Source organism: Dermacentor variabilis, chromosome 3 (assembly GCF_050947875.1).
Source record: "Dermacentor variabilis isolate Ectoservices chromosome 3, ASM5094787v1, whole genome shotgun sequence".
Classification (NCBI taxonomy): domain Eukaryota; kingdom Metazoa; phylum Arthropoda; class Arachnida; order Ixodida; family Ixodidae; genus Dermacentor; species Dermacentor variabilis.
Genome location: NC_134570.1, coordinates 125,105,838 through 125,130,008, shown reverse-complemented (window position 1 = coordinate 125,130,008; position 24,171 = coordinate 125,105,838). Strand labels below are relative to the sequence as shown.

The 24,171-nt window shown below is 44.3% G+C and overlaps 1 protein-coding gene across 3 annotated transcripts in view; it reads left to right on the top strand.

The window, feature by feature from the left end:
- LOC142574155 (uncharacterized) overlaps nucleotides 1-24,171 on the top strand; it is a 155,766-nt gene that overhangs the window by 5,747 nt on the left and 125,848 nt on the right. For all 3 annotated transcript variants that reach the window (XM_075683308.1, XM_075683310.1, XM_075683311.1), the window contains one exon: nucleotides 3,060-3,159. In XM_075683308.1, coding sequence (XP_075539423.1) covers nucleotides 3,060-3,159 — 100 coding nt within the window. The remainder of the gene's footprint in view (nucleotides 1-3,059; nucleotides 3,160-24,171) is intronic.

The window sequence follows — 24,171 nt, the reverse complement described above, 5'->3', positions numbered from 1 at the left end:
TCGAATTGACGATACAGTGCCAATGATGGAAAAACCACCGCGTCCGCTCTTTCCATACTTTTACGACTAAGACGACGTCCACCATATTGTGTGGGTCAAACGAAATGTATGAGAAACCGCACATTTAAAATTTTATATATCCCTTATTAGGCGCGGACCTTATCTTACATTGAAAATGTATACAACAGTCTCTTATATGACCCTCTGTGTCACTTCTGCATGTTCATATTCATTTTATTACTTTCATGAAAATGCTCAGGTTACAAATTTTCATTCTAGAAAGGACATACGTGGTGGCGTGAACTTATGGAAGCTAGAGGTAAAAAAAAAACAAGAAACTGGGTTACGTTCCCAGTTTGATGCCTCTTTTTTTCACCACTTCATTAGTGGTAGAACATGCGTCTCTAGAAAAGTACGTCTCTAGAAAAGACCAGTGAGGTAACCATAATATTTTTTTTCGGTGGAGGGGGGCGGGCGGGCACCTCCTTGACCCCTGGACGGGAAGATAACAGGCGGCAGCCTGGAGAGGCCGCACCAGAGAGTCTATCAAATTGACATTTCCAAATTCTCTGAGTTTTCCGGCTTTTCCCTGAGTGCCTTTGCAAAATTCCGTGAGTGACACAGAACTTCGTTTTATCTCAAAACGGGCTGACCCTAAGTCATCCGATGATGTCACTCCCTAGTAAGCATGTTAAAAAATAAAAAAGCTATGCAATTTGAATAGTAAGGAGTTGTGTTTATTTTATTGATTAAAAAACAGAAGGAAGTGGTTAGTAAAATGCATATCAAATAAAATATATTCGAAAGAAGTGGTAAAGCCCATTCCAAATCTAGTTGAGCATCTTCAAATACGAATAAATAGGAAATACATACAGAAGCAAATAGTTTCGACTATGCGCATTTTCCATCAACTGAAAGAGAGCTCATTGGTATGAGGCCCGAACTTTGTCACAAGTGAGATTCTTTCTCAACCGTTGCTAAGTCAACGTCAACTGTCTTGACATACTCTCAGCCCAGTGTAGCGTTTCACTGCTTTAAAGAGATTATTTCGGTTCAGCTGAAGGACACCTGCATCTCGGTGTGAGCCAAGGCTGTGTTTGAGCTTGAACTCCTTCAAAGAAACGGTGGAACGCTTTCTTTCCCGTTCATTCCTCTATGCGTCAGCCCTTTAAATTATCGTCATCCTTCTGCCACGCGTTCGTCTCATGGAGCATCTGAAGCATCCTCTTGGTCAGTTGTACAGTGAAAGTCAAATTTTTCAGACTCCCTAGGGACCTCAACAACGTCCGAGAAATCTGGCAGTCCTCACAAATATACGCATGCCTTTTACTGTCCTTAAGGCCACAAATCGCCACAGTAAACTCTGAAAAAGTTCTGAACGCCTGTCAGTCAGCTCCGAAGGCCTGTAGACTTATTAGGCATATCAGCCCTCGTACTCTGACTGGAGACGGCAGATGCAGGCGTGCATAATTGAGGAACACATGCTGTCTCCCGCGACCATTTCCCCTTCTCGCTTTTGTCAAGTTTCACCGCAGTACTATGCGTACGCTTCACCGCGTAACAGCACTGAACTGAGGCGGTGCTCCCTTTCGCGAACCGGATATATGAAACGCGTTCTGCTTTCTGAGCTTCGAAGCCGGTCCCGAGGATCACAAAAGCGAAGTTAGTGCCGGCAAGAAGCATAATAGCGAACGTCTAAGAAGCTAGGCATTTCCGCGGTGGTGGCTATGTAGGGCAGCGCACCTGCGTGTGAGACTGCCGGCTCGAGGCGGCTAGATAATCAATATGGTTGTGGTGGTGGCTATGATTAATGCAGTTTCGGGCCCGGTGTCCAGTCCGAAAGTCCGGAAACTTCTACGGAGAAAGGTTGTGGCGTCCCAAATTTCAGACGTTTTTAGACATTGACTCTATGGTACACGTAGTTGTGCCGCGAAGCCGTCCGAATTATCAGGCATATCCAAAAAATCTGGCGTTTGGAAAATCAGGCGCCTGCAGAGTCGATCGCTGACTGTGCACTGACCACACCTCCAGCCGACGGCACCGCGTCTAAGACAATTCGTTACGATTTCTTTCTTTTACTCGAGCCAGCAGTACCCCGACTTTCGTTCCCTTTCCACAAGAATGTCGCAGTTTCACCCGAAATGCGAAGCATCGATTGCAATAGCAAATTACCAGGCAGTCATACTAAATAACTGTAGTGCTTTTATCGGCCGTATCAACTCGTAACCATTCGCTTGCTTTAAAAGCATGGGGTCAGCGCGCACAGCAAACGTCAATATATCGCACTGGATGACCGCGGACACGCGCTGTCAAAACGCTGGAGTGAGGAAACGCGGCAGAAGCAGCGAGCGAAGTGGCCTTCATACTGTCCATTGCTTCATCGCAAAGTGAGCGCCGAGAACACAGAGCAGCACAAAGCTACGAGCCGCCGGCGCATCTAGACTCTGCCTAAAACGTATTCGCTTTCAAGGTGCGGCCGTCCGAATGCACGCAGCCGCCACATGCACAGCAGCAGCCGAAGTAGAATGCCGCCCCGCCCTCTCCCTCCCCTCGCCCGGGTGCCTCGCAGCTTTGAGTGCCTCGAGCGCGACGGAAGATGGCGCAGTTCCCTCCCGCTTTCTTTCTTTTCGCGGAGGCGTGATTGAGCGGCGATCGACGGCTCGCCTCGCACTCTTTCGCTCACAAATACAGCGTAGGGTGCGAGGAGAAAGTGTCGCCCTGGGACTTTATACAGAACATCACGGCGACGGCAGAAATACGCCTGGAGTGCTCATATAATTGCTATGGCAATAAAATTACCGCAGTTTTTTCTAATAGAAGGACCAATTCCCTGAGCTTTGCCGGAGTATTTCGAGACTATTCAAAATCCCTGAGAGTTTCCATTTTTCCCGGTTGGTAGACACCCTGCGCAGCACCCCAACCCACAAATTTTGAGATAGTACTACATATAACGATGAATATATATTTGTAACTAGTAAAGAGAGCTTTATCTCACACTTTTTCCAACCTTTATGCCGATCTAAAAAGGAAATAAAAATGATGTCTGCGTCTTTCTCCAGAGTGAAAAAGAGGAGCACTCTGAAGAGCTTGGGTGTCGTGGCCGATCACAGCGTGACCACAACCGTTTCCTGGCTCACAGGGATTCCACCATGGAGTCTGGTAGGAAATTTTTCATGGAATAGAGTAACTGTGAGTGCAAGCTTGTGGGATTCAGGGTGGGTGATTGACTCGTGTAAGGTAGTAAGTTCTTCAATATGGCTCCCAGTAGCCAGGAAATTTAAAGGTGTTAACTGTTCTAGAAGCAGTCAAGTGAATAGACTTGAGAAATTTTTACGGGGATGCAAAAGCGAAGCAAGGTTGCAGCATGGTACCCCACAGAATTGTCCCGCTTTTTATGGCTATTCTTTCTTTTTTTGCGTACATTTCAGTTTCAGCGCGTCTTTTAAAATATGCTTCAGTAACGAGCTCACTCCGACACGTTTGATGCTTCTTTTCTGGCGGCAATTGCTTGCTGGCTTGCATTCTTTGAGAAGGTGCTTACATGAACACGCCTGTGTAACAATACCGCATATTGAAATATTTGTCCCAAAAAAATTAGCCATCTCATCAACATCAACTCTTGCGATATTTCCGCATGGAAAGACAGAAGACGTAACCATGCGATTACCATGTAAAATTGCATTAAACTATACGGTTGTTTACGTGCAGATCGACTTAAAACACAACAGTAAATTTCTATAAAGCTTATTATTATAACGTGCGCCGCCATATTCGTGTAGGGCCGTCCATGTATACTGCACATTTATAGAAATATCCATGCCGTCCGAAAGACAGTCAGAGGTGCACGTTGAGCATGCGAAGACGATGTATCACGATGTTGTCGAACAGTGTCACACGCAGGTCCAGAAAGACCTTTAATGCTTCATTAGACTGACTAATGCCTAGCAGATCAGTTTTTGCAATAATTGTTATTTTGTTGATTCGATTTCTGAATTTGCAAATGTTGCAGGAGTTGAGTTTATAGTAGTATACAATACATTGCCTTGATCAATTATGAAAGTACTCCACATACCATTTGTGTGGACCGTATGCATTAAAATATATTATTTAAGAACGTCACTGTTCAAGTAAGTAATGCCCTAAATGAATTCGAAATGAAACTGTTCATTACACCAACCCCCGGCTTTGGATGTGTAGATGTAAAGCGTTTTGGACATAAAACTGATATCATTGCAAAACATTTACTGCCAAAATAATTATTTTTCTGTCTATTATGCAGCATGCTAAATATGACAAGAACAACGCTCCATTGAAATTACACTATCTAAAATGGCTTTTACGCAACTTAAAATATTTACAGCAGGTTATATAGGTATAGATGCATTATGTAATCGGTCCAGCCTTTCTTCCAAGTTCATTTTAAACATGCCTTTCCTTTTAAAGAGCACCCGTAATTCCGGTATGCAGAGCCATCTATTAATATTAGCGGCCGTAATGATGCTTAGCCCATGTTTTTTGATACCTTACAGAATTTAACAAAATTATCAGCGAGTGAATCCTTTGCAGATGATAGGCGGCATCAATGCAATTATCAATATTTATTATTATGGGTGTGTAATAATTGATTAAATTCTTTGTATGCTATGATCATTATGCAGAAATGTGGTGTACAGCCAGTGACATATGCCTTGTGACCCAATTTTCCGTTGAAATACTTCACTGAAGAGTGGCGCATTCCCAGTTAGCCAAGTTTGCGGTAAAGAGGTTCACTGAATAGCGGAACATAGGTATTGTCACAAACCGAGTGACCCAAGTTAGCATGAAAGTGTTCCGCGCTCGGTCTCACCAAGTCAGTGAACCAAGTCGGTCCGAAAGTTGTTTTCGAACTCGGGTACCTGAGCGCAGCAGCCCAACACTCTCCCCATCGAACCAGTGGCCAAAGTTAACGCGAAAGGGATTAACGGAGGACCGACAGAGATACAGACATACGTAGGCATACCGCAAAGTGGGTGAAGTTCCCAAGAAATGCTAATCGCATGAAAAATCACTTATGGCAGATAGCGCAATGTAGCCCTTGAACTGAATTCCTTGAAGAGACAACATATCCTTTCTCGAAAAATCGAGATTCCCATCAACTCATGACCAAAATTTTACTAAATTTCGAACTAACCTTAAGATAGCGCATACAGCAATCTACGAATTGTGGCCGACTTGTCGCAATGCGTGTCTACTTGAGAATTATAAGGCACAATCTAGTTCTGGAACTGGATTTCTCGAAGGGGCAACGCATACTGTCACTAAATATCCATATTCAAACGAACTGATGACCAAAATATCACTAAATAATATCTAACTAGTTAGATCACAGCACAATGTGGCCAGCTTGTTTGCAAGGCGTGTCTCCTTTAAAATTTTAAGCGAGAAACCAGGGGTATCTGTTGGTAAGCAAACTTACCAACAGATTTTGGCATAAGAATATCCTTAAGAGAAAAGCATATTCATAAAGCTAAAACTGTTCTTAAAATCAGCAAGCTTGTGATGCCCGCCTCTGCAAAGACGAGCGCTGTAGTCTAAGAAATGTGCGTACGCGATAGCAGCAAAGGTTCGAACATCAGCACTTGCACCAACTGTAAGCGTAAGTCGATTCACAAAACCTAAACAGCCGTCGTAGCTCCCGAAGTAAGGAGAAAATTTACGATAGGGAGTCAGCAGTCTTACGAGAATAATTATGTCTCTGTTAGGCAAGGTGCTACGCGATACAAACATGGACTTCTCGTGCATGTTTGCATTGCGTACCACTTTGCTTAACGAAGTACGACCGACTCACCCGACAACGTGCACTATCCATAATTATGTCTATCTGAGCCGCGTGAGCTGACGCGGCTAAGCGTTGGAAAGCATTATTGCGGCTGATTGGCCATAAGCCACAACTGATAGACGAGGATGTCGCGTGCTTATATCTTTGTGGCGCGCTTTGATTTGCCATCTTAAGTTGCATTGTGCAGTTTTAGTGTATAAACGTATTGGGCGCGCACTGTGGAAGGCAACAAGAATAATGTTATGCTGCGAACTTCTGCCTAATGTCTCATATGTCACGTTTCTTTACGCGCATCATAGCCTGCCTGTTCACACTCGTCAGGGCACTTTGTTAGGTGGTAGAAATAGAAGTGTAGTGTTCGTTTCTGACAACAGCCAAGTTTGTCAATGATGTGTCTTGCGCATTTTTATTACTTTTCTTTAGTTTAAGCTTTCTCTTGCTCGTAGGGCTGCGAATGATTATTTTTTCCATCGTTTTCAAGGCTATAATTCTTTATGCGACATTAAACAACGAGAAAACGCCTAAACGTTTCCATTTCTCAAAACGTGTTGTTGTACAATCCGCTCTGGTCTTCCGTGCTGCTAGCCCCAAGCTGCCATTATAATGCCAATATATTTAATTCAGCGCTAAGTCGAAGCCACGTAGTGTGCATGGCCACAGTTTTGTTCACCTGTGGCCCATGGTACGAGCAAACCTCTGCGTACGACGAACGGCAATCCTGTCTATGATATGAAGCGGGACCTCCGTATGATGGTATATATATAGGAAAAAGGACAGGGCCAGTAAAATCGGGTACCACCAATAATACGAAAATTATCTAGAGTGCTCGAATAAGAGTCATGCTTTAAAATGAAATGCAGCTCAGGAATGCAGAGAATAATTGTCCCATGAATCCACACACGCACGCACACGCACGCACACACACACCCTCACGCACACACGTGTATATATATACCCACACTGACAAGTGTAACTGGAGACACATCGTCTCTAGTAAAAGTGTGCACTGCGTAACGCTAATAAAGTCTGCTACGTTTCTTCTTGAAGCCAGTGACAGGGCACCGGCCATGTGATGACGAGACGAGAAAAAAGAAAAGCGACAGCAGACGATATGCATCGTCGTCTTATGATTGTCTGGAGTCGAGATGCTTATTCCGAACCGCAGTCTAACATCAGTCCAGGGCAAAATAACGTCACTCACATCTTTATGTTGCTTCGAACGATGTCCCTTCCATCGTTACCTCCTCCTACCTAAGAGACCCTTCATAGGCGTTTGTGAATTAAGCGCAAGAATTTTCTTCTGGCCGTCGATAGTCTTCCGGTTCTCCACAAATGCTTTGAAGTAGTCAGGTCAACATGACGGTGCAAGAAGGCCGGCCACAATGGCCTGGTATTGCGAAGTGAGCAATGTGAAGCGTGCATGACGCTGAGCGTAGCCAGTGAAACGCGTGATATCACTAAGGCAAGCATTTACGTGAACCTAATTATGCTATGTTATTCGCGTTCCCGGCGGTGAGCAGTTCGACCACTTCAGTCAGTGCGTTTGAACAAAGCCACGGCTTTGTGTGTGATTAGTGCTGTACGTGAATATCGTATGGGTTACACTGAAGGACTCAACGAACTCCACATCAAGCGCCATGGTGCTTGCAGCGTGCTGCTGGCAACAAAAAAATATTTCATTTATGTGTACTGCTTTTATTAGGCGCCGACTTAGACCACTGGTTATCTGCCGTTCGGCCTGCTCTGGTATTGAATGAACCTCGTTGTTGCCAATTTCAGTAATTGGATATGTGCCAGTACGTGTGTGCCGCTCTTCATTGATCGTCCTTGATCGGCCAACTTCGGTAAGGGTATATAGCACTGGGAATATGCCGCTCTACAAGGATGAGAAAGATCCCTTAAATTTGTCTGATGCTGAGCTAAACCGAACCCACGTCTCAAGGGTTGCTCAGGGACAGCAACACGATGCTATAGCAGGCTACGCCACAAATTCACTGGCTGTGTGGCCAGTGAAAGCAGGCTAGGTGAGTTCTTGTCACCGCGCCGTTTCAAAGGGGATGCCCATAATGAAAATAATGATAATAATCATCATCATCGTTAGCATCGAATCGCGCCACTTTTCACGCGATGGGAGGTGCGCGCCGCGTTGCGTTGATGCTTGCGCGCTTTGCATTTCATTCGTATAATATTATCCCAGATCGCACGCCATACAGCAGCTGCATATAGGTAGCGGTGCAAGGCTGTTTTAGTTTTCTATAATGTATGTGATCCATACATACTTTGAGGGATTGGCGAAAAAATTGATGGATTTTCTTGGGAAAGAAGAAAAAGATTAAGGAGATGTATGCAAATTCCACAATGGAAAAAAGAAAACATATATAGCACACCTGATTAGATCAAGCAGGCTACGCAACTTTCACAGCCCCGTATAAAAGGGGATGTAAATAAATTATCATCATCATCCAAACGTGCCAGTCGTGACGCGATGCGACATACACGCCAGGTAGCGTCCATAGATGCAAGCTTTACATTGCAGTTACGTTATATTACACCAGGTGCCCCGACATGCGGCAGTTGCACGTTGTATGTAGCTGGACCTAGTTTACTCAAGCAGGCTAGGTGACTATTTATTAGCGCCCCTTACCAAAGGGCGTGCCAATAAATTATCACCATTATCATCATCATCGAGATCATCGTATCGGGCCATGGGTCAAGCGATGGGACATATGGTCTGCGTAGCCTCGATAGGCGTGTTCACTCTTCGGCACACTTTACGGCGCGCCCTCGCAAGCGACGAACCGCTGCTGAAAAAGCGAAGTAGAAAGCGCTCGGCTACAACTAAGCATCGTCAGGCTCAGCAGACCACAGTGCAGACAGCATAACAAACAGTAGCTCGCCGTCGACGCCGGGCGGACAATTCTGTTCGTTCTTGCGAATGTGACGCAAAGAGGCGTCGCCGCAAAGACCCTGCAGTGCGTGCTGCTGAATATGGAACTACTAGGGAGCTGCTCTTCCAGCTTACGCTGTGACTGTGCTTTGTGTGCCGCGCAGGCCCGTGAATTTCTTTTTTTTTTTCGTATTCAATTTTGATGTCCCCGAAAATAAATGAGGAATACTGTTACCTATGACCGATTCTATTGTGGAGCAGGGATAGGCTTCATATGAAGCCGCATCACTGCGCTTCTTCGGTCACGGAACCTCTTTATGCCTCTCACTGATTTCTTTTACTGCGATATCAATAATTGCAGTATCGAGATTATAGATATGAATTATATGGACACTCCAGGTGCATTTCCGCCGTCGTTATCACCATCGGCGTGAAGTACTGTTCCTTATAAAGTCCAAGTGCGATAACATCGTTGCCGCGCGCTGCGTGCCGTATGTGCGAGGGGAAGCGGGCGAAGGTCAGCCCACGATGGTGGCTCAATCACGCGCGCGCAAGAGAGGAAAAAGGCGAGGAAGCGCACAGTCTTCCATCCCGCGCAATGAATCGGGAGGGCGGGGGAGGGCGGGGACACGCAGCTGTGTGATGAAATACTCGTTCAACGAAGTTCTTTTCGCCACCTTATAAGAAACCCATGTTGAACCACTACTCCGATACGTCTTTTATTTGCTAGATCGAGGGCATCAGCACAAAAGGAGACCACGCTGAAGAGCTCAAGACCGCACTCGACGCCTTGGCACGGCAGATGACCACCCAGACGGCACTGGCAAGCGCTCTTTGCATCAATTTTTTAGCATTGTTCTGAACTTTGCCCCCTGAGCATAGAAGCCGCTGCTGAATACAGCAGCGATGCGAGCTTAGAGAATTTAATTGCCGAAAGCGTTATAATTGACAAGCGTGGGAAATAAAAGCATGAATATTGCTTCCCTCGTCGAATACTATTCTTATTTTGTGTGTTAGCATTCGGAACGCAGTGCCTTCTTCACTGAATGGCGCAGTGCGCTGAAAGGAAATTTACCAACGCTTAATTTATTGTGTGCACCTTACGAGCCCTTTAAAGAGCTAAATGGCCTGATTAGGATATCTGGAATAACTTCATTCGTTTATGGTTTAAAATGCGGGATGGCTTTCTTGGAGAAGGAAACAAGAGAGAAATAACGTATTCGATGAAGAGTTAATAGAAGAAGCGTAGTAAGAAATTTGTAATTCTGTTTTATGTGGAACTGGTAGCGTTGTAGTTTATTAAGGTCCACTCAAGTTTTAACTTGAACGAAAGGACGATAATGGTTTAATAGTACAAATGGTGGTGACTAGAGTCGGTGTTCAAAGTCTAATTGCTTGAATTTTGCAGCGAAATCAGTATAATAGCAGCTATGGAAAGATCGATCTCGATAAGTTCGCTACCTCGAATCGTTAAATGAATCTGACTTCTACGGCGGTTTCGCATTTCAATTCATAGTGGAATGCAGCCGTCGTGGCTCCTGTATCCGCCACCACACGATGAACTGAAGAGTGCCCCAGTCACTGCGCCTATTTAAAGAGTGGCGGGCAGACAGCTTCGTCGATCGTATATGCTCAAGTAACATGTTTTTTTTTTTTGTAAACTGTATTTAAAGGGCCCGTCACCAGGACTGGTCATTTTGGGCTGAAAAGCGCATAGCATAGAATGCGCGATAACGATCGTGTTTGTAAAGTATTTCACCGATACGCGCCACGCAAAGGTCTGACATTTCAAACCGAACGCCGTTTGCCCTTCTCCTCGCGGGCGCCGCGCTCTACGCCGGAGGGTGACGTACACGGGCTAGTGCGCCTACGTGCACGTTCTTGTGCTCTGACATCGCTCGGGGTGAGACGTGACTTCGAGAGTTATTCGCGGCAACAATTGGTATTTGTGGAATATGTTGCTTGAACAGACGAACTAAAACTTAGAGGAATAATAAGACACGCAAACTGAATGTCTGCGTGTTTTTGTTTTAGTTGGCACCGCAGCCAGAGAGATGTACTTCCGTTTCGGCTACTTGTTCCCCCGTCGTGCAGTAGCGCGCACATACACCGAAACTATGTCATTTTATACCGTGTTCCAGCTCGAGATCATGCTCTGTGATCCGCTTCTGTCAGCCCCAGTATTCGTGTAGCACTGACTTATACCGCTATTCAGGTGTGCTCGTGCACAGCGCGCAAGATCATTCGCGGCGCGAAACGAGACAGCCCCAATAGCTCGCGCGCGACGCCGTCAGCGGAAGTGCGCTCCGCCGCAAATAAGTGAGGAGAAAAAAATTCAGTGCCCTTTCACTCTGTGAAGAAGAATCACCAGCAAAGCTGTGAATGTGAGGGGCGCCTTAATGGCGAACTGCGCCTCCACCACGGGTCGGACCGGTATTGCGCTATCTTAAGCATTGGCCCACATGGGGAGTGCTTAAAGCCTGCTTCGTCTCCGCCGCGGGTCGGCCCGGCATTGCATTCTCTTCGGGATCGGCCCACCTATGGGGAGTGCTTAGCGCCGGCTTCACCTCCACCGTGAGTCGGCCCGGTATTGCACTATCTTCGGGATCAGCCCATGTATGCAAAATTGCTGCCCGATGTCCACGGAGACGACAGCCACCAGAACCTAGCCATAAACAACTTCGCTGTAAAAATGAAGGCGGGGCCCGTGACATATGCGTCACTCGTTCCTCGAGGTCCGGTATGGGAGAATGCAGGGAAGGAGTTTCGTTTGCGGAGTATAGACGGGGCAAGTGAAAAAAGTGTTTGTTTGCGGGGAAGCTCACCTCCTGAAATTATTGGTTGGCGGCACTCAAATGTTTCTATCTTGGCTATTACAGAGCCGATTTGAAAAATTTTGCGACAGAACGCTCCCTAGAGGATACGTAACAACTTCTAGCGTATACCGAAGTTTGCTGTATGGCCTGGTGAGGGCCCCTTTAGGTAGACCATGGTGCCCATAAGTGGTGCAGATTACTATTTTTCTCTAGCAGACGAGAGGAGTAGTCGGCAAACCATAGTAAGCGAAACTACCATGATTGTTTTCCTCTGAAAACAACGGTCTTTTGCTATCGAAACAAAGCCAGTGACGTCATTTATGCAAGCCATGCGCACAAAAAATAAATGTTCACAAAATGTAGATGCTTCTGGGAATGTGAATATGAGGTTCCCCTCGAGTACCAGTTTGCAAACACGTCACAAACGAACACCAACACAAGAACCACATAAACGCAAGAACAGAAATACACACGTAAAGAAGCGCACGTGCTCTACAGAACAACAAGATGAACATTACGATTCCTGCTTGCTCCATTTATTGAGTACCGTAAAAGAGACTAGAGCTGACTCTACAACCCAGCATGTTACCTCAGATAAGTACGTTGTAGCTTGTCGCGCGTGCAGCATAGCAGGAGCAGTTACTGCCAGTGTATAGCCAGACTGATATCGAGATGATTAAACACGCCAGTTATCGGGCTTTCATCTTGCCTTACAACCTGTAGGAATTTGCCTTCGTGCATACTCATTAGGAGATGATTTCTGTTGGGAGGGGGGATGTAGATCATCTTATGGTAAAAAAAGAATAACTTTTTTTCTGTTGGAAAGCGCATGAAGAAAGGTTTATGGATATCTGCTAGGTTTATGCACGAGCGGAAAGAACGCGTACAAGCACGTAAAGCCTTTCGGAATGCGTTAACCACTCCAAAACGGAAAACTGTACCTCATCGCCTAACCGTGGAGTTTTACATATAAGCGTTATATTGACACTGCGTATGAGTATTTAATTTGTACGCACTTTCTGGACCATTAAGAATACAATATATTTTACCGTTTTACAGACTCTGTATTCATTTTTTCTATTTGTAAGGGGGAAATAATGACCCCGCTCTAGGAAGTTGCACGGTAAATTGCTTTTCTTCTGATGTAGACTTCTGTGTATTCGTTGAGTTTGCGTCATTTTTATGGTAGTTTTGTAACTTGGACAGTTTCTAACTCTTTCATTTAAATAAATTGATACGTGTTGGGTAGATTTCTCAAAACAGGAGAGCTGGAATTCTATGTAAGGCATAAAAGCGTACATCTTTTCCTGCTATTTTCAGACAACAGAACTAACAGATGCAATCAAGGATGTGGATAAGATTCATACGGATCTCCTGGACTGCGATCTCAAAAAGGTGAGTCTGCTTGTGGAGAAACGTAAAAAAAACGTACAGCTCCGGTTTACGTTGCGTATTGGCTGGGGTCAATTCAAACCGAGTGTTTGAGAACATTATTCCATCTATGTAAAAACAAATGTTGGGACATTTCTCACGAAGAAAATAATTGCGGTCGTGTGTATAGTTTTAGAAGCGAATGATAGGAAGATCGCTTAAAATATAAATTACTTCGGCGAAATTCCACAAGGCGGTATACGCCTCACGAAGAGATAGTTGTCATCCACAAGAGAGCTGCACGTAGCCGCGAAGGAAACCAACACGGATTTCCCAAAAAAGAAAACTTCGCAGTACAAGAAAAATTTGTCTCGGTCCACGCATAACACCCGTGACCCACGCCTATCCTGGGCGTTTTCCTGTCTGCTTCCATTTGGCTTCGTGCTCCTCACAGGCGCAAGATAATGAATCTCTTTTATCTTCCCTTTTTATCGGTTTATCGCTCCGAGCGCAATATGCGCGGAGCAATAACTTAAAATAGTGACAGCCTGATAAAGGCAATAGTTTTGTCAATGACAATCACCATCAACGAGCGAAATAATGTACGCGTGACAATCTATGTATAGATTAGATGGCAATGTTCTCGTCTTGCTTTCGTCACTTGGCGCGAGATGACAAAGGCTTAAGCACGCGGTACTTCACGGAAGAATTTTTTTGCGAAACGTACTGCATTAATAGAAATTAACATTAGAAAATTAGAACATCGTGGAGAACCGAATTTCATTGGTCCAATTCTTTCAGTGTTACTCGTCATATCCAGTCAAGACAGCGCACAATATTTTACTCGACCTTCCGCCGCTCACACGACACACCTAGCGTGTAGCTATCAGCTTGTTCGTTTATGGCAATAGCCACATGGGACAGTGGACACGGAACAAAACTTCGACGCCAGGGTCTCGTGGACATAAGCAGTGTATGGCTTGTCCCCCTATTTGTGAAAAAGTAAGCAGCAAATATTGATGGAAAATTTTCCATTTATTGTGAAACTGTTGCAATATATTGGTGCTTAGAGCTAAATAAAAAACCCTGCCCTCCCGACCGTCTCTGTGAAGGCAGGGTTTATATGACGGTCCCAGACAACAGACAGTGTGAGTAGGGCCTGATTCATGAAGCCGTCGTCTGGCTTGTACCGTCAACGGCATCACACAGGCGTCCGTTTGGAGCGAGCGTTTTTTCTCTGGTTTGTCCTCCTAAAGTGAATAAATAAATAAATAAATAGTACACTGGCGACTCAAGTTGCTGGGAAGCTTAGGATGCTAGAGTGACTGAATGCCTCTGCTAAAAGCAGCGAAGTCACCGCAAACGCTTATGGTACATAGCAATTGTCGTTTTCAAGCGCTGCAGAGCACTCTGGCGGCCCATGTTATGCCCAGCTGGTCAAAATTGAGCCCTCGGGACACATTCGGCTGGCTCTTGAAGAGCCCCGTATTTCAGTTGAGCGCCCTCGGAGTCACTCTCGCCTTCGATGCACGAGCGCGACGAAGAGTTGCCGAAGCGTCGAGCAGGGAGCCTCTGCAGCCTCCCTTCGAGGCGTGCCTGTCATGGCTGCATGTGTGGTGCCAGCGGTCAGGTGTATCGCTGTCGGTGCCCTTTGTTTGTCGCAGCTCCGGTGAAGAGAGCTTTCCGCATAGTTACAATTGTAGTCAGAGCGCGATAGAAAGTATCCGAATATACTATTAAAGATATCTGGCGCACGTGATAGATATTACTAGCGAGCCGAAGGGTCAGTTCATTAATTATTTAATGAACAGCATGATTATGTACCTATTACAAACTTAATTGGTGATGTCATCATAATGACTACTACAACAAAGAGCCGCTTGTAACGACCAGTGGTATCGTTTGCTGCGGAAGTGCCTAGCGGTGAGTTGATGAAGAAGTGTTTTGAATATTTTCCTTGGTGACGAATACTGTTCAAAAGTTTCGAAAAGCTTCAACATCAGGCTTTTTAATGCTTCGAAATGCCCAAGTGCGATCGTTCGTGGAAGAAAAGGCGTGCGTTATATTTCGGCAAGATATGTATACTACCGATTTTTAAACCAAATATTTCGCCCCATTTGAAAGCCGCAACAACGTGGTGGTACTTGATGCAAATCGGCTCTTCTTACAACGTTTATACTGCCCATTAATGGGTTCTCCTTTGCAAAGCAGTGCTCACAGAGGAGAAACAATGCAAAGCAATGCTGCGAAGTTTGCACTTTAGCACAGCATACAGGTTTCACTTGCGTTAGAGATGTTACTTGACTCCTCGTGTGGCTGTCTATCCCCTTCCTGTAGTACTGCACTGTCGTTTTAACGGATCAGCAGTTTACTTGAGTCTCACAGAGGCGCGTATTTAGCTGCAGGAGTTCTGCTGCGTCTGTTGATTCAGTTAGCTTGTGCCGAGTGGCCCAATACAATTTTCTCGTTCGCCTTTTCTGGATAGCAATGCTTTACTTGGGCTTTCTACGCAGAAAGTCCTGCAGGATTCCTTGACGAAAATGAAAGACCTGATGGAAGTTGACGGCAAACCCGTTGACGTAAGTAACACCATGAGGCCCTATCCGCAAAGCTTTTCTTTTGTAAAATCTGTTTACCATTGACCGGCTGCTAATATTTTCGCCGTCACTGTCGCAACCAAGAAGCATTAGAAAGTCGATAATGAACTCGAAAGTTCGTTCACTATTAAGGGTGCTGGTTTGATCCGTGGATATCACACCTACCCTTAATGGTATAAAAATTTTCATTTTATGGGACAGCAAGCTCCAACAACCCCTGCGATGAGCGAAAAGCTGTAGTTGAAAATACTCTAACAATTCTGACGATTAGGTGTGGATTAGGTGACAATTAGTAAGATTGTTTGTATGTTTAGTGCGTAACGCCAGAATACAACCTAACCAGTGGGGGAAGAAATATGGGAGAGATGGCAGAAACATTCGCCGTGCCACCTCCAATAGCTCATCACGAGACATGAGTGTCCTATATCTGCGAATTCTCAAGTGCGCATGATCCGTATATACTTTGACATGTTCGCGATGGGGGATAAGAGTAGTGAATTTTGGTGAGGTTGAGTTCGGCAAAGCTCAGTGCGGAAGTATCAGACCAGCGATAAAGCCGGCGTCGTTGTCGTTTGGAATGGCTACTATTTTTCTTCGTGTATCTAGCCGCCGTTGTCGGCAAGGCTGGGGTGATACATGAGTACGTCGTATATTGCCTCATGACACTAGCAACGTCTTTATTGGTTGGCACTTTTTCTGGTGAACTTATCTATCGTCTACACTGAACGATGAGAGGGTTGGAGTTGTAAAATAGAACAAGAAGTTCTACAAGCTCGTTTATCATACTGTCGATTAGTAGTTTAATTTCCTGCATATGCGTGCTATGTCAAACTTGTTGCGCGGATATATAAGGTTAGCGCTACTGATTCAGCAGACCTCAATTTCCTTCTTTATTCAGCCATTCTCGTGCCAATATCTGTGAGAATACAAACCCGAGAACACCATCTCGTCTACTACATTAGTTTTCTATACATCGTTACTGGCTGCGTAGGAGGTGTATTACATGCGAATGAACGCACACACCACAAAGTATAAAAATGGAAACTTTCTTGACTCGATGGATTAGCAAATGCTTACCCAATTGCTCATGATCCATTCGTCGCATTACACCACGAAAAATGATTTGGTGTATTGAAGTTACCTGGGAAGTAGACGTCTAGCGTATTTTGCACCGTGCAGGTTGCTACAAGGCAAGTTGAGTAGCTTTGAAAGAAGGACAGCTGGCTCGGCACTTTCTTCGATATGGTAGGCCTTGGCGCACATATAATGGTAACTTTTGGCTACTGTGTTGAACTGAAGCATGTTGGGTTGTCTGACACTGCAAACAGAACCACGACTTTCGCTTCTTCTGTGAATGTACCTAAGTGGCGTAGCAAGGGGTCACTTAACAACGACAACCACTGCTGTGCAATTATAAATATCCGTGGGCAGTGTTCACTATTTGCACATCTCTTATCGCAGGAAAGACAAAATTAGCTGCTATTTCACGTTAAAAAAATTCTCTAGGCCGCATGCTCTGCCAGGCTTATATATATATATATATATATATATATATATATATATATATATATATATATATATATATATATATATATATATATATATATATATATATATATATATATATATATATTCATTTTGCAAGCTCAAATTCAGGCGGGAACAATATCAGAGAACAGGCCGCTCATAAATGCAGCGTCTGAATTTCTTGTTTTAAACTGTTTCCAGGTGTTCAAGTCCGAGGCAATACTAACAATCGGCGACACGAAAAAGCTTCAGGACGCCATAGATAAGGTCAACCTTCAGGTTAAACCTTACCAGCAAAACATCGCCAACGTGGTGCAGTATTACGGCGAGTACGTCATAAACCAAGTGAGCAAACATTGAGCTGATTTGGGTGCATAATTACTGAGTAGGTAAATTAATACCCAAGAAAATATATTACATACTACAAGAAAACTTCCTCGACTAAATGTTCTTCTTCTTATGAATTTTCTTGAGCTCTAAATTGCTGCAGCACATATGGGCTTGTATTGATGAATGTGTGCACAGGAGATATTTATTGGCATAGCTATTTGAGCGATAACCAACCTATTTTCGTTGAAGAGAGCGGAATAGAATGTTCCTAAAAGAGATCTACCGCAACAATTCTCTCTTGTGCAACACTGCCGAATTTAATTTTCTTATTAGGTTAATCAAAACTCAAGCAAAAAATGACGACAATAATTGTGCGATAGAAGTTGAACGAATATCGACAGATAATTATTTCCTTGTTTTGTGGATGCAGTCGATGTTTAGGCAGCGCTGTTCATAACGGAGCACTTTCTTTAGGCGGAGCACACTACTTTACCCTTTCTTAGGTTATGTTTCCTTGGCTGAACGCGTGCCCTTTAGTTATTTTGATGCTACACTCTAAGAACAGTTTACACCCTTTGGCTTGCCCCTTCTGCCACACAAAAATAATCGTCATCTGCCTTGCTGCGTTTCCTTTCTTTATCACTGCGAGCCCAGAACTTTCCAGTACTGAATGGCACGCGCGTTATCAGCATAGAACAGTTTACACCCTTTGGAGTGCCCCTTCTGATAACGCGCGTGCCGTTCGTCACTGGAAAGTTCCGGGCTTGCAGCGATAAAGAAAGGAAACGCATCAAGGCAGATGACGATTATTTTTGTGTGGCAGAAGGGGCAAGCCAAAGGGTGTAAACTGTTCTTAGAGTGTACTGACTTTTCTAGAGCAGCGCACTTAACCTTTATAGAACTGGTACATACACAGCATGGACATTCCCGAAGAGCTGAATTGAAACTGCTCATTCTTCAGAGACTTGCTTTAGTAAATGCACGGGGAAGGGTTGCGCAGTGAAGGCTAGATTACCGGCGTGCACGTTTGTTTTAAGTGGCACTGACGCGACTTTCCTTACTAGTCATTTCATTGTAATTGAACGAAGGTGCGAACTTTATAAACCGCAGAAGAAATACCGGAAAGACGCATATAATTTACTAAAATACTAGTTTATTCGAAGAAATTTGGTTGGGTACTTAGACGCTGGATGCAGCAAGAAGTTGTAATACATCGGGTCACCCCGTTTCTGCGATCAGCAAAGCTGCGAGAGGCGAGTGCAGCGAAAAGAGGCGCACGAGACACACCCTTTGTCCTGTAAGCAACTTCATCACACTTAGGGCGCTATAACGTAAAGCTATTCGAAACTTTTCTGTTCCAATTCTGTAATCAGCCCACCGTGATTGGTCAAAAACTTTTTCGGACCACCCCACTTCACCTCTCTGTCCCCCGACGTCACGAAAACCGCGATAGCTCCCCATCTGATATGACATGTACACGCTCATTGTGCATGATTGGACTGAACAAGAGAAAAAAAACAGTTATTTCTTATTCGACGCCTTTTCGCCATCAGCCTTCGGCTGATGGCGAAAACGGCAACGCGCGTGCCATTCAGTACTGGAAAGTTCTGGGCTCGCAGTGATAAAGAAAGGAAACGCAGCAAGGCAGATGACGATTATTTTTGTGTGGCAGAAGGGGCAAGCCAAAGGGTGTAAACTGTTCTTAGAGTGTAGCATCAAAATAACTAAAGGGCACGCGTTCAGCCAAGGAAACATAACCTAAGAAAGGGTAAAGTAGTGTGCTCCGCCTAAAGAAAGTGCTCCGTTATGAACAGCGCTGCCTAAACATCGACTGCATCCACAAAACAAGGAAATAATTATCTGTCGATATTCGTTCAACTTCTATCGCACAATTATTGTCGTCATTTTTTGCTTGAGTTTTGATTAACCTAATAAGAAAATTAAATTCGGCAGTGTTGCACAAGAGAGAATTGTTGCGGTAGATCTCTTTTAGGAACATTCTATTCCGCTCTCTTCAACGAAAATAGGTTGGTTATCGCTCAAATAGCTATGCCAATAAATATCTCCTGTGCACACATTCATCAATACAAGCCCATATGTGCTGCAGCAATTTAGAGCTCAAGAAAATTCATAAGAAGAAGAACATTTAGTCGAGGAAGTTTTCTTGTAGTATGTAATATATTTTCTTGGGTATTAATTTACCTACTCAGTAATTATGCACCCAAATCAGCTCAATGTTTGCTCACTTGGTTTATGACGTACTCGCCGTAATACTGCACCACGTTGGCGATGTTTTGCTGGTAAGGTTTAACCTGAAGGTTGACCTTATCTATGGCGTCCTGAAGCTTTTTCGTGTCGCCGATTGTTAGTATTGCCTCGGACTTGAACACCTGGAAACAGTTTAAAACAAGAAATTCAGACGCTGCATTTATGAGCGGCCTGTTCTCTGATATTGTTCCCGCCTGAATTTGAGCTTGCAAAATGAATATATATATATATATATATATATATATATATATATATATATATATATATATATATATATATATATATATATATATATATATATATATATATATATATATATATATAAGCCTGGCAGAGCATGCGGCCTAGAGAATTTTTTTAACGTGAAATAGCAGCTAATTTTGTCTTTCCTGCGATAAGAGATGTGCAAATAGTGAACACTGCCCACGGATATTTATAATTGCACAGCAGTGGTTGTCGTTGTTAAGTGACCCCTTGCTACGCCACTTAGGTACATTCACAGAAGAAGCGAAAGTCGTGGTTCTGTTTGCAGTGTCAGACAACCCAACATGCTTCAGTTCAACACAGTAGCCAAAAGTTACCATTATATGTGCGCCAAGGCCTACCATATCGAAGAAAGTGCCGAGCCAGCTGTCCTTCTTTCAAAGCTACTCAACTTGCCTTGTAGCAACCTGCACGGTGCAAAATACGCTAGACGTCTACTTCCCAGGTAACTTCAATACACCAAATCATTTTTCGTGGTGTAATGCGACGAATGGATCATGAGCAATTGGGTAAGCATTTGCTAATCCATCGAGTCAAGAAAGTTTCCATTTTTATACTTTGTGGTGTGTGCGTTCATTCGCATGTAATACACCTCCTACGCAGCCAGTAACGATGTATAGAAAACTAATGTAGTAGACGAGATGGTGTTCTCGGGTTTGTATTCTCACAGATATTGGCACGAGAATGGCTGAATAAAGAAGGAAATTGAGGTCTGCTGAATCAGTAGCGCTAACCTTATATATCCGCGCAACAAGTTTGACATAGCACGCATATGCAGGAAATTAAACTACTAATCGACAGTATGATAAACGAGCTTGTAGAACTTCTTGTTCTATTTTACAACTCCAACCCTCTCATCGTTCAGTGTAGACGATAGATAAGTTCACCAGAAAAAGTGCCAACCAATAAAGACGTTGCTAGTGTCATGAGGCAATATACGACGTACTCATGTATCACCCCAGCCTTGCCGACAACGGCGGCTAGATACACGAAGAAAAATAGTAGCCATTCCAAACGACAACGACGCCGGCTTTATCGCTGGTCTGATACTTCCGCACTGAGCTTTGCCGAACTCAACCTCACCAAAATTCACTACTCTTATCCCCCATCGCGAACATGTCAAAGTATATACGGATCATGCGCACTTGAGAATTCGCAGATATAGGACACTCATGTCTCGTGATGAGCTATTGGAGGTGGCACGGCGAATGTTTCTGCCATCTCTCCCATATTTCTTCCCCCACTGGTTAGGTTGTATTCTGGCGTTACGCACTAAACATACAAACAATCTTACTAATTGTCACCTAATCCACACCTAATCGTCAGAATTGTTAGAGTATTTTCAACTACAGCTTTTCGCTCATCGCAGGGGTTGTTGGAGCTTGCTGTCCCATAAAATGAAAATTTTTATACCATTAAGGGTAGGTGTGATATCCACGGATCAAACCAGCACCCTTAATAGTGAACGAACTTTCGAGTTCATTATCGACTTTCTAATGCTTCTTGGTTGCGACAGTGACGGCGAAAATATTAGCAGCCGGTCAATGGTAAACAGATTTTACAAAAGAAAAGCTTTGCGGATAGGGCCTCATGGTGTTACTTACGTCAACGGGTTTGCCGTCAACTTCCATCAGGTCTTTCATTTTCGTCAAGGAATCCTGCAGGACTTTCTGCGTAGAAAGCCCAAGTAAAGCATTGCTATCCAGAAAAGGCGAACGAGAAAATTGTATTGGGCCACTCGGCACAAGCTAACTGAATCAACAGACGCAGCAGAACTCCTGCAGCTAAATACGCGCCTCTGTGAGACTCAAGTAAACTGCTGATCCGTTAAAACGACAGTGCAGTACTACAGGAAGGGGATAGACAGCCACACGAGGAGTCAAGTAACATCTCTAACGCAAGTGAAACCTGTATGCTGTGCTAAAGTGCAAACTTCGCAGCATTGCTTTGCATTGTTTCTCCTCTGTGAGCACTGCTTTGCAAAGGAGAACCCATTAATGGGCAGTATAAACGTTGTAAGAAGAGCCGATTTGCATCAAGTACCACCACGTTGTTGCGGCTTTCAAATGGGGCGAAATATTTGGTTTAAAAATCGGTAGTATACATATCTTGCCGAAATATAACGCACGCCTTTTCTTCCACGAACGATCGCACTTGGGCATTTCGAAGCATTAAAAAGCCTGATGTTGAAGCTTTTCGAAACTTTTGAACAGTATTCGTCACCAAGGAAAATATTCAAAACACTTCTTCATCAACTCACCGCTAGGCACTTCCGCAGCAAACGATACCACTGGTCGTTACAAGCGGCTCTTTGTTGTAGTAGTCATTATGATGACATCACCAATTAAGTTTGTAATAGGTACATAATCATGCTGTTCATTAAATAATTAATGAACTGACCCTTCGGCTCGCTAGTAATATCTATCACGTGCGCCAGATATCTTTAATAGTATATTCGGATACTTTCTATCGCGCTCTGACTACAATTGTAACTATGCGGAAAGCTCTCTTCACCGGAGCTGCGACAAACAAAGGGCACCGACAGCGATACACCTGACCGCTGGCACCACACATGCAGCCATGACAGGCACGCCTCGAAGGGAGGCTGCAGAGGCTCCCTGCTCGACGCTTCGGCAACTCTTCGTCGCGCTCGTGCATCGAAGGCGAGAGTGACTCCGAGGGCGCTCAACTGAAATACGGGGCTCTTCAAGAGCCAGCCGAATGTGTCCCGAGGGCTCAATTTTGACCAGCTGGGCATAACATGGGCCGCCAGAGTGCTCTGCAGCGCTTGAAAACGACAATTGCTATGTACCATAAGCGTTTGCGGTGACTTCGCTGCTTTTAGCAGAGGCATTCAGTCACTCTAGCATCCTAAGCTTCCCAGCAACTTGAGTCGCCAGTGTACTATTTATTTATTTATTTATTCACTTTAGGAGGACAAACCAGAGAAAAAACGCTCGCTCCAAACGGACGCCTGTGTGATGCCGTTGACGGTACAAGCCAGACGACGGCTTCATGAATCAGGCCCTACTCACACTGTCTGTTGTCTGGGACCGTCATATAAACCCTGCCTTCACAGAGACGGTCGGGAGGGCAGGGTTTTTTATTTAGCTCTAAGCACCAATATATTGCAACAGTTTCACAATAAATGGAAAATTTTCCATCAATATTTGCTGCTTACTTTTTCACAAATAGGGGGACAAGCCATACACTGCTTATGTCCACGAGACCCTGGCGTCGAAGTTTTGTTCCGTGTCCACTGTCCCATGTGGCTATTGCCATAAACGAACAAGCTGATAGCTACACGCTAGGTGTGTCGTGTGAGCGGCGGAAGGTCGAGTAAAATATTGTGCGCTGTCTTGACTGGATATGACGAGTAACACTGAAAGAATTGGACCAATGAAATTCGGTTCTCCACGATGTTCTAATTTTCTAATGTTAATTTCTATTAATGCAGTACGTTTCGCAAAAAAATTCTTCCGTGAAGTACCGCGTGCTTAAGCCTTTGTCATCTCGCGCCAAGTGACGAAAGCAAGACGAGAACATTGCCATCTAATCTATACATAGATTGTCACGCGTACATTATTTCGCTCGTTGATGGTGATTGTCATTGACAAAACTATTGCCTTTATCAGGCTGTCACTATTTTAAGTTATTGCTCCGCGCATATTGCGCTCGGAGCGATAAACCGATAAAAAGGGAAGATAAAAGAGATTCATTATCTTGCGCCTGTGAGGAGCACGAAGCCAAATGGAAGCAGACAGGAAAACGCCCAGGATAGGCGTGGGTCACGGGTGTTATGCGTGGACCGAGACAAATTTTTCTTGTACTGCGAAGTTTTCTTTTTTGGGAAATCCGTGTTGGTTTCCTTCGCGGCTACGTGCAGCTCTCTTGTGGATGACAACTATCTCTTCGTGAGGCGTATACCGCCTTGTGGAATTTCGCCGAAGTAATTTATATTTTAAGCGATCTTCCTATCATTCGCTTCTAAAACTATACACACGACCGCAATTATTTTCTTCGTGAGAAATGTCCCAACATTTGTTTTTACATAGATGGAATAATGTTCTCAAACACTCGGTTTGAATTGACCCCAGCCAATACGCAACGTAAACCGGAGCTGTACGTTTTTTTTACGTTTCTCCACAAGCAGACTCACCTTTTTGAGATCGCAGTCCAGGAGATCCGTATGAATCTTATCCACATCCTTGATTGCATCTGTTAGTTCTGTTGTCTGAAAATAGCAGGAAAAGATGTACGCTTTTATGCCTTACATAGAATTCCAGCTCTCCT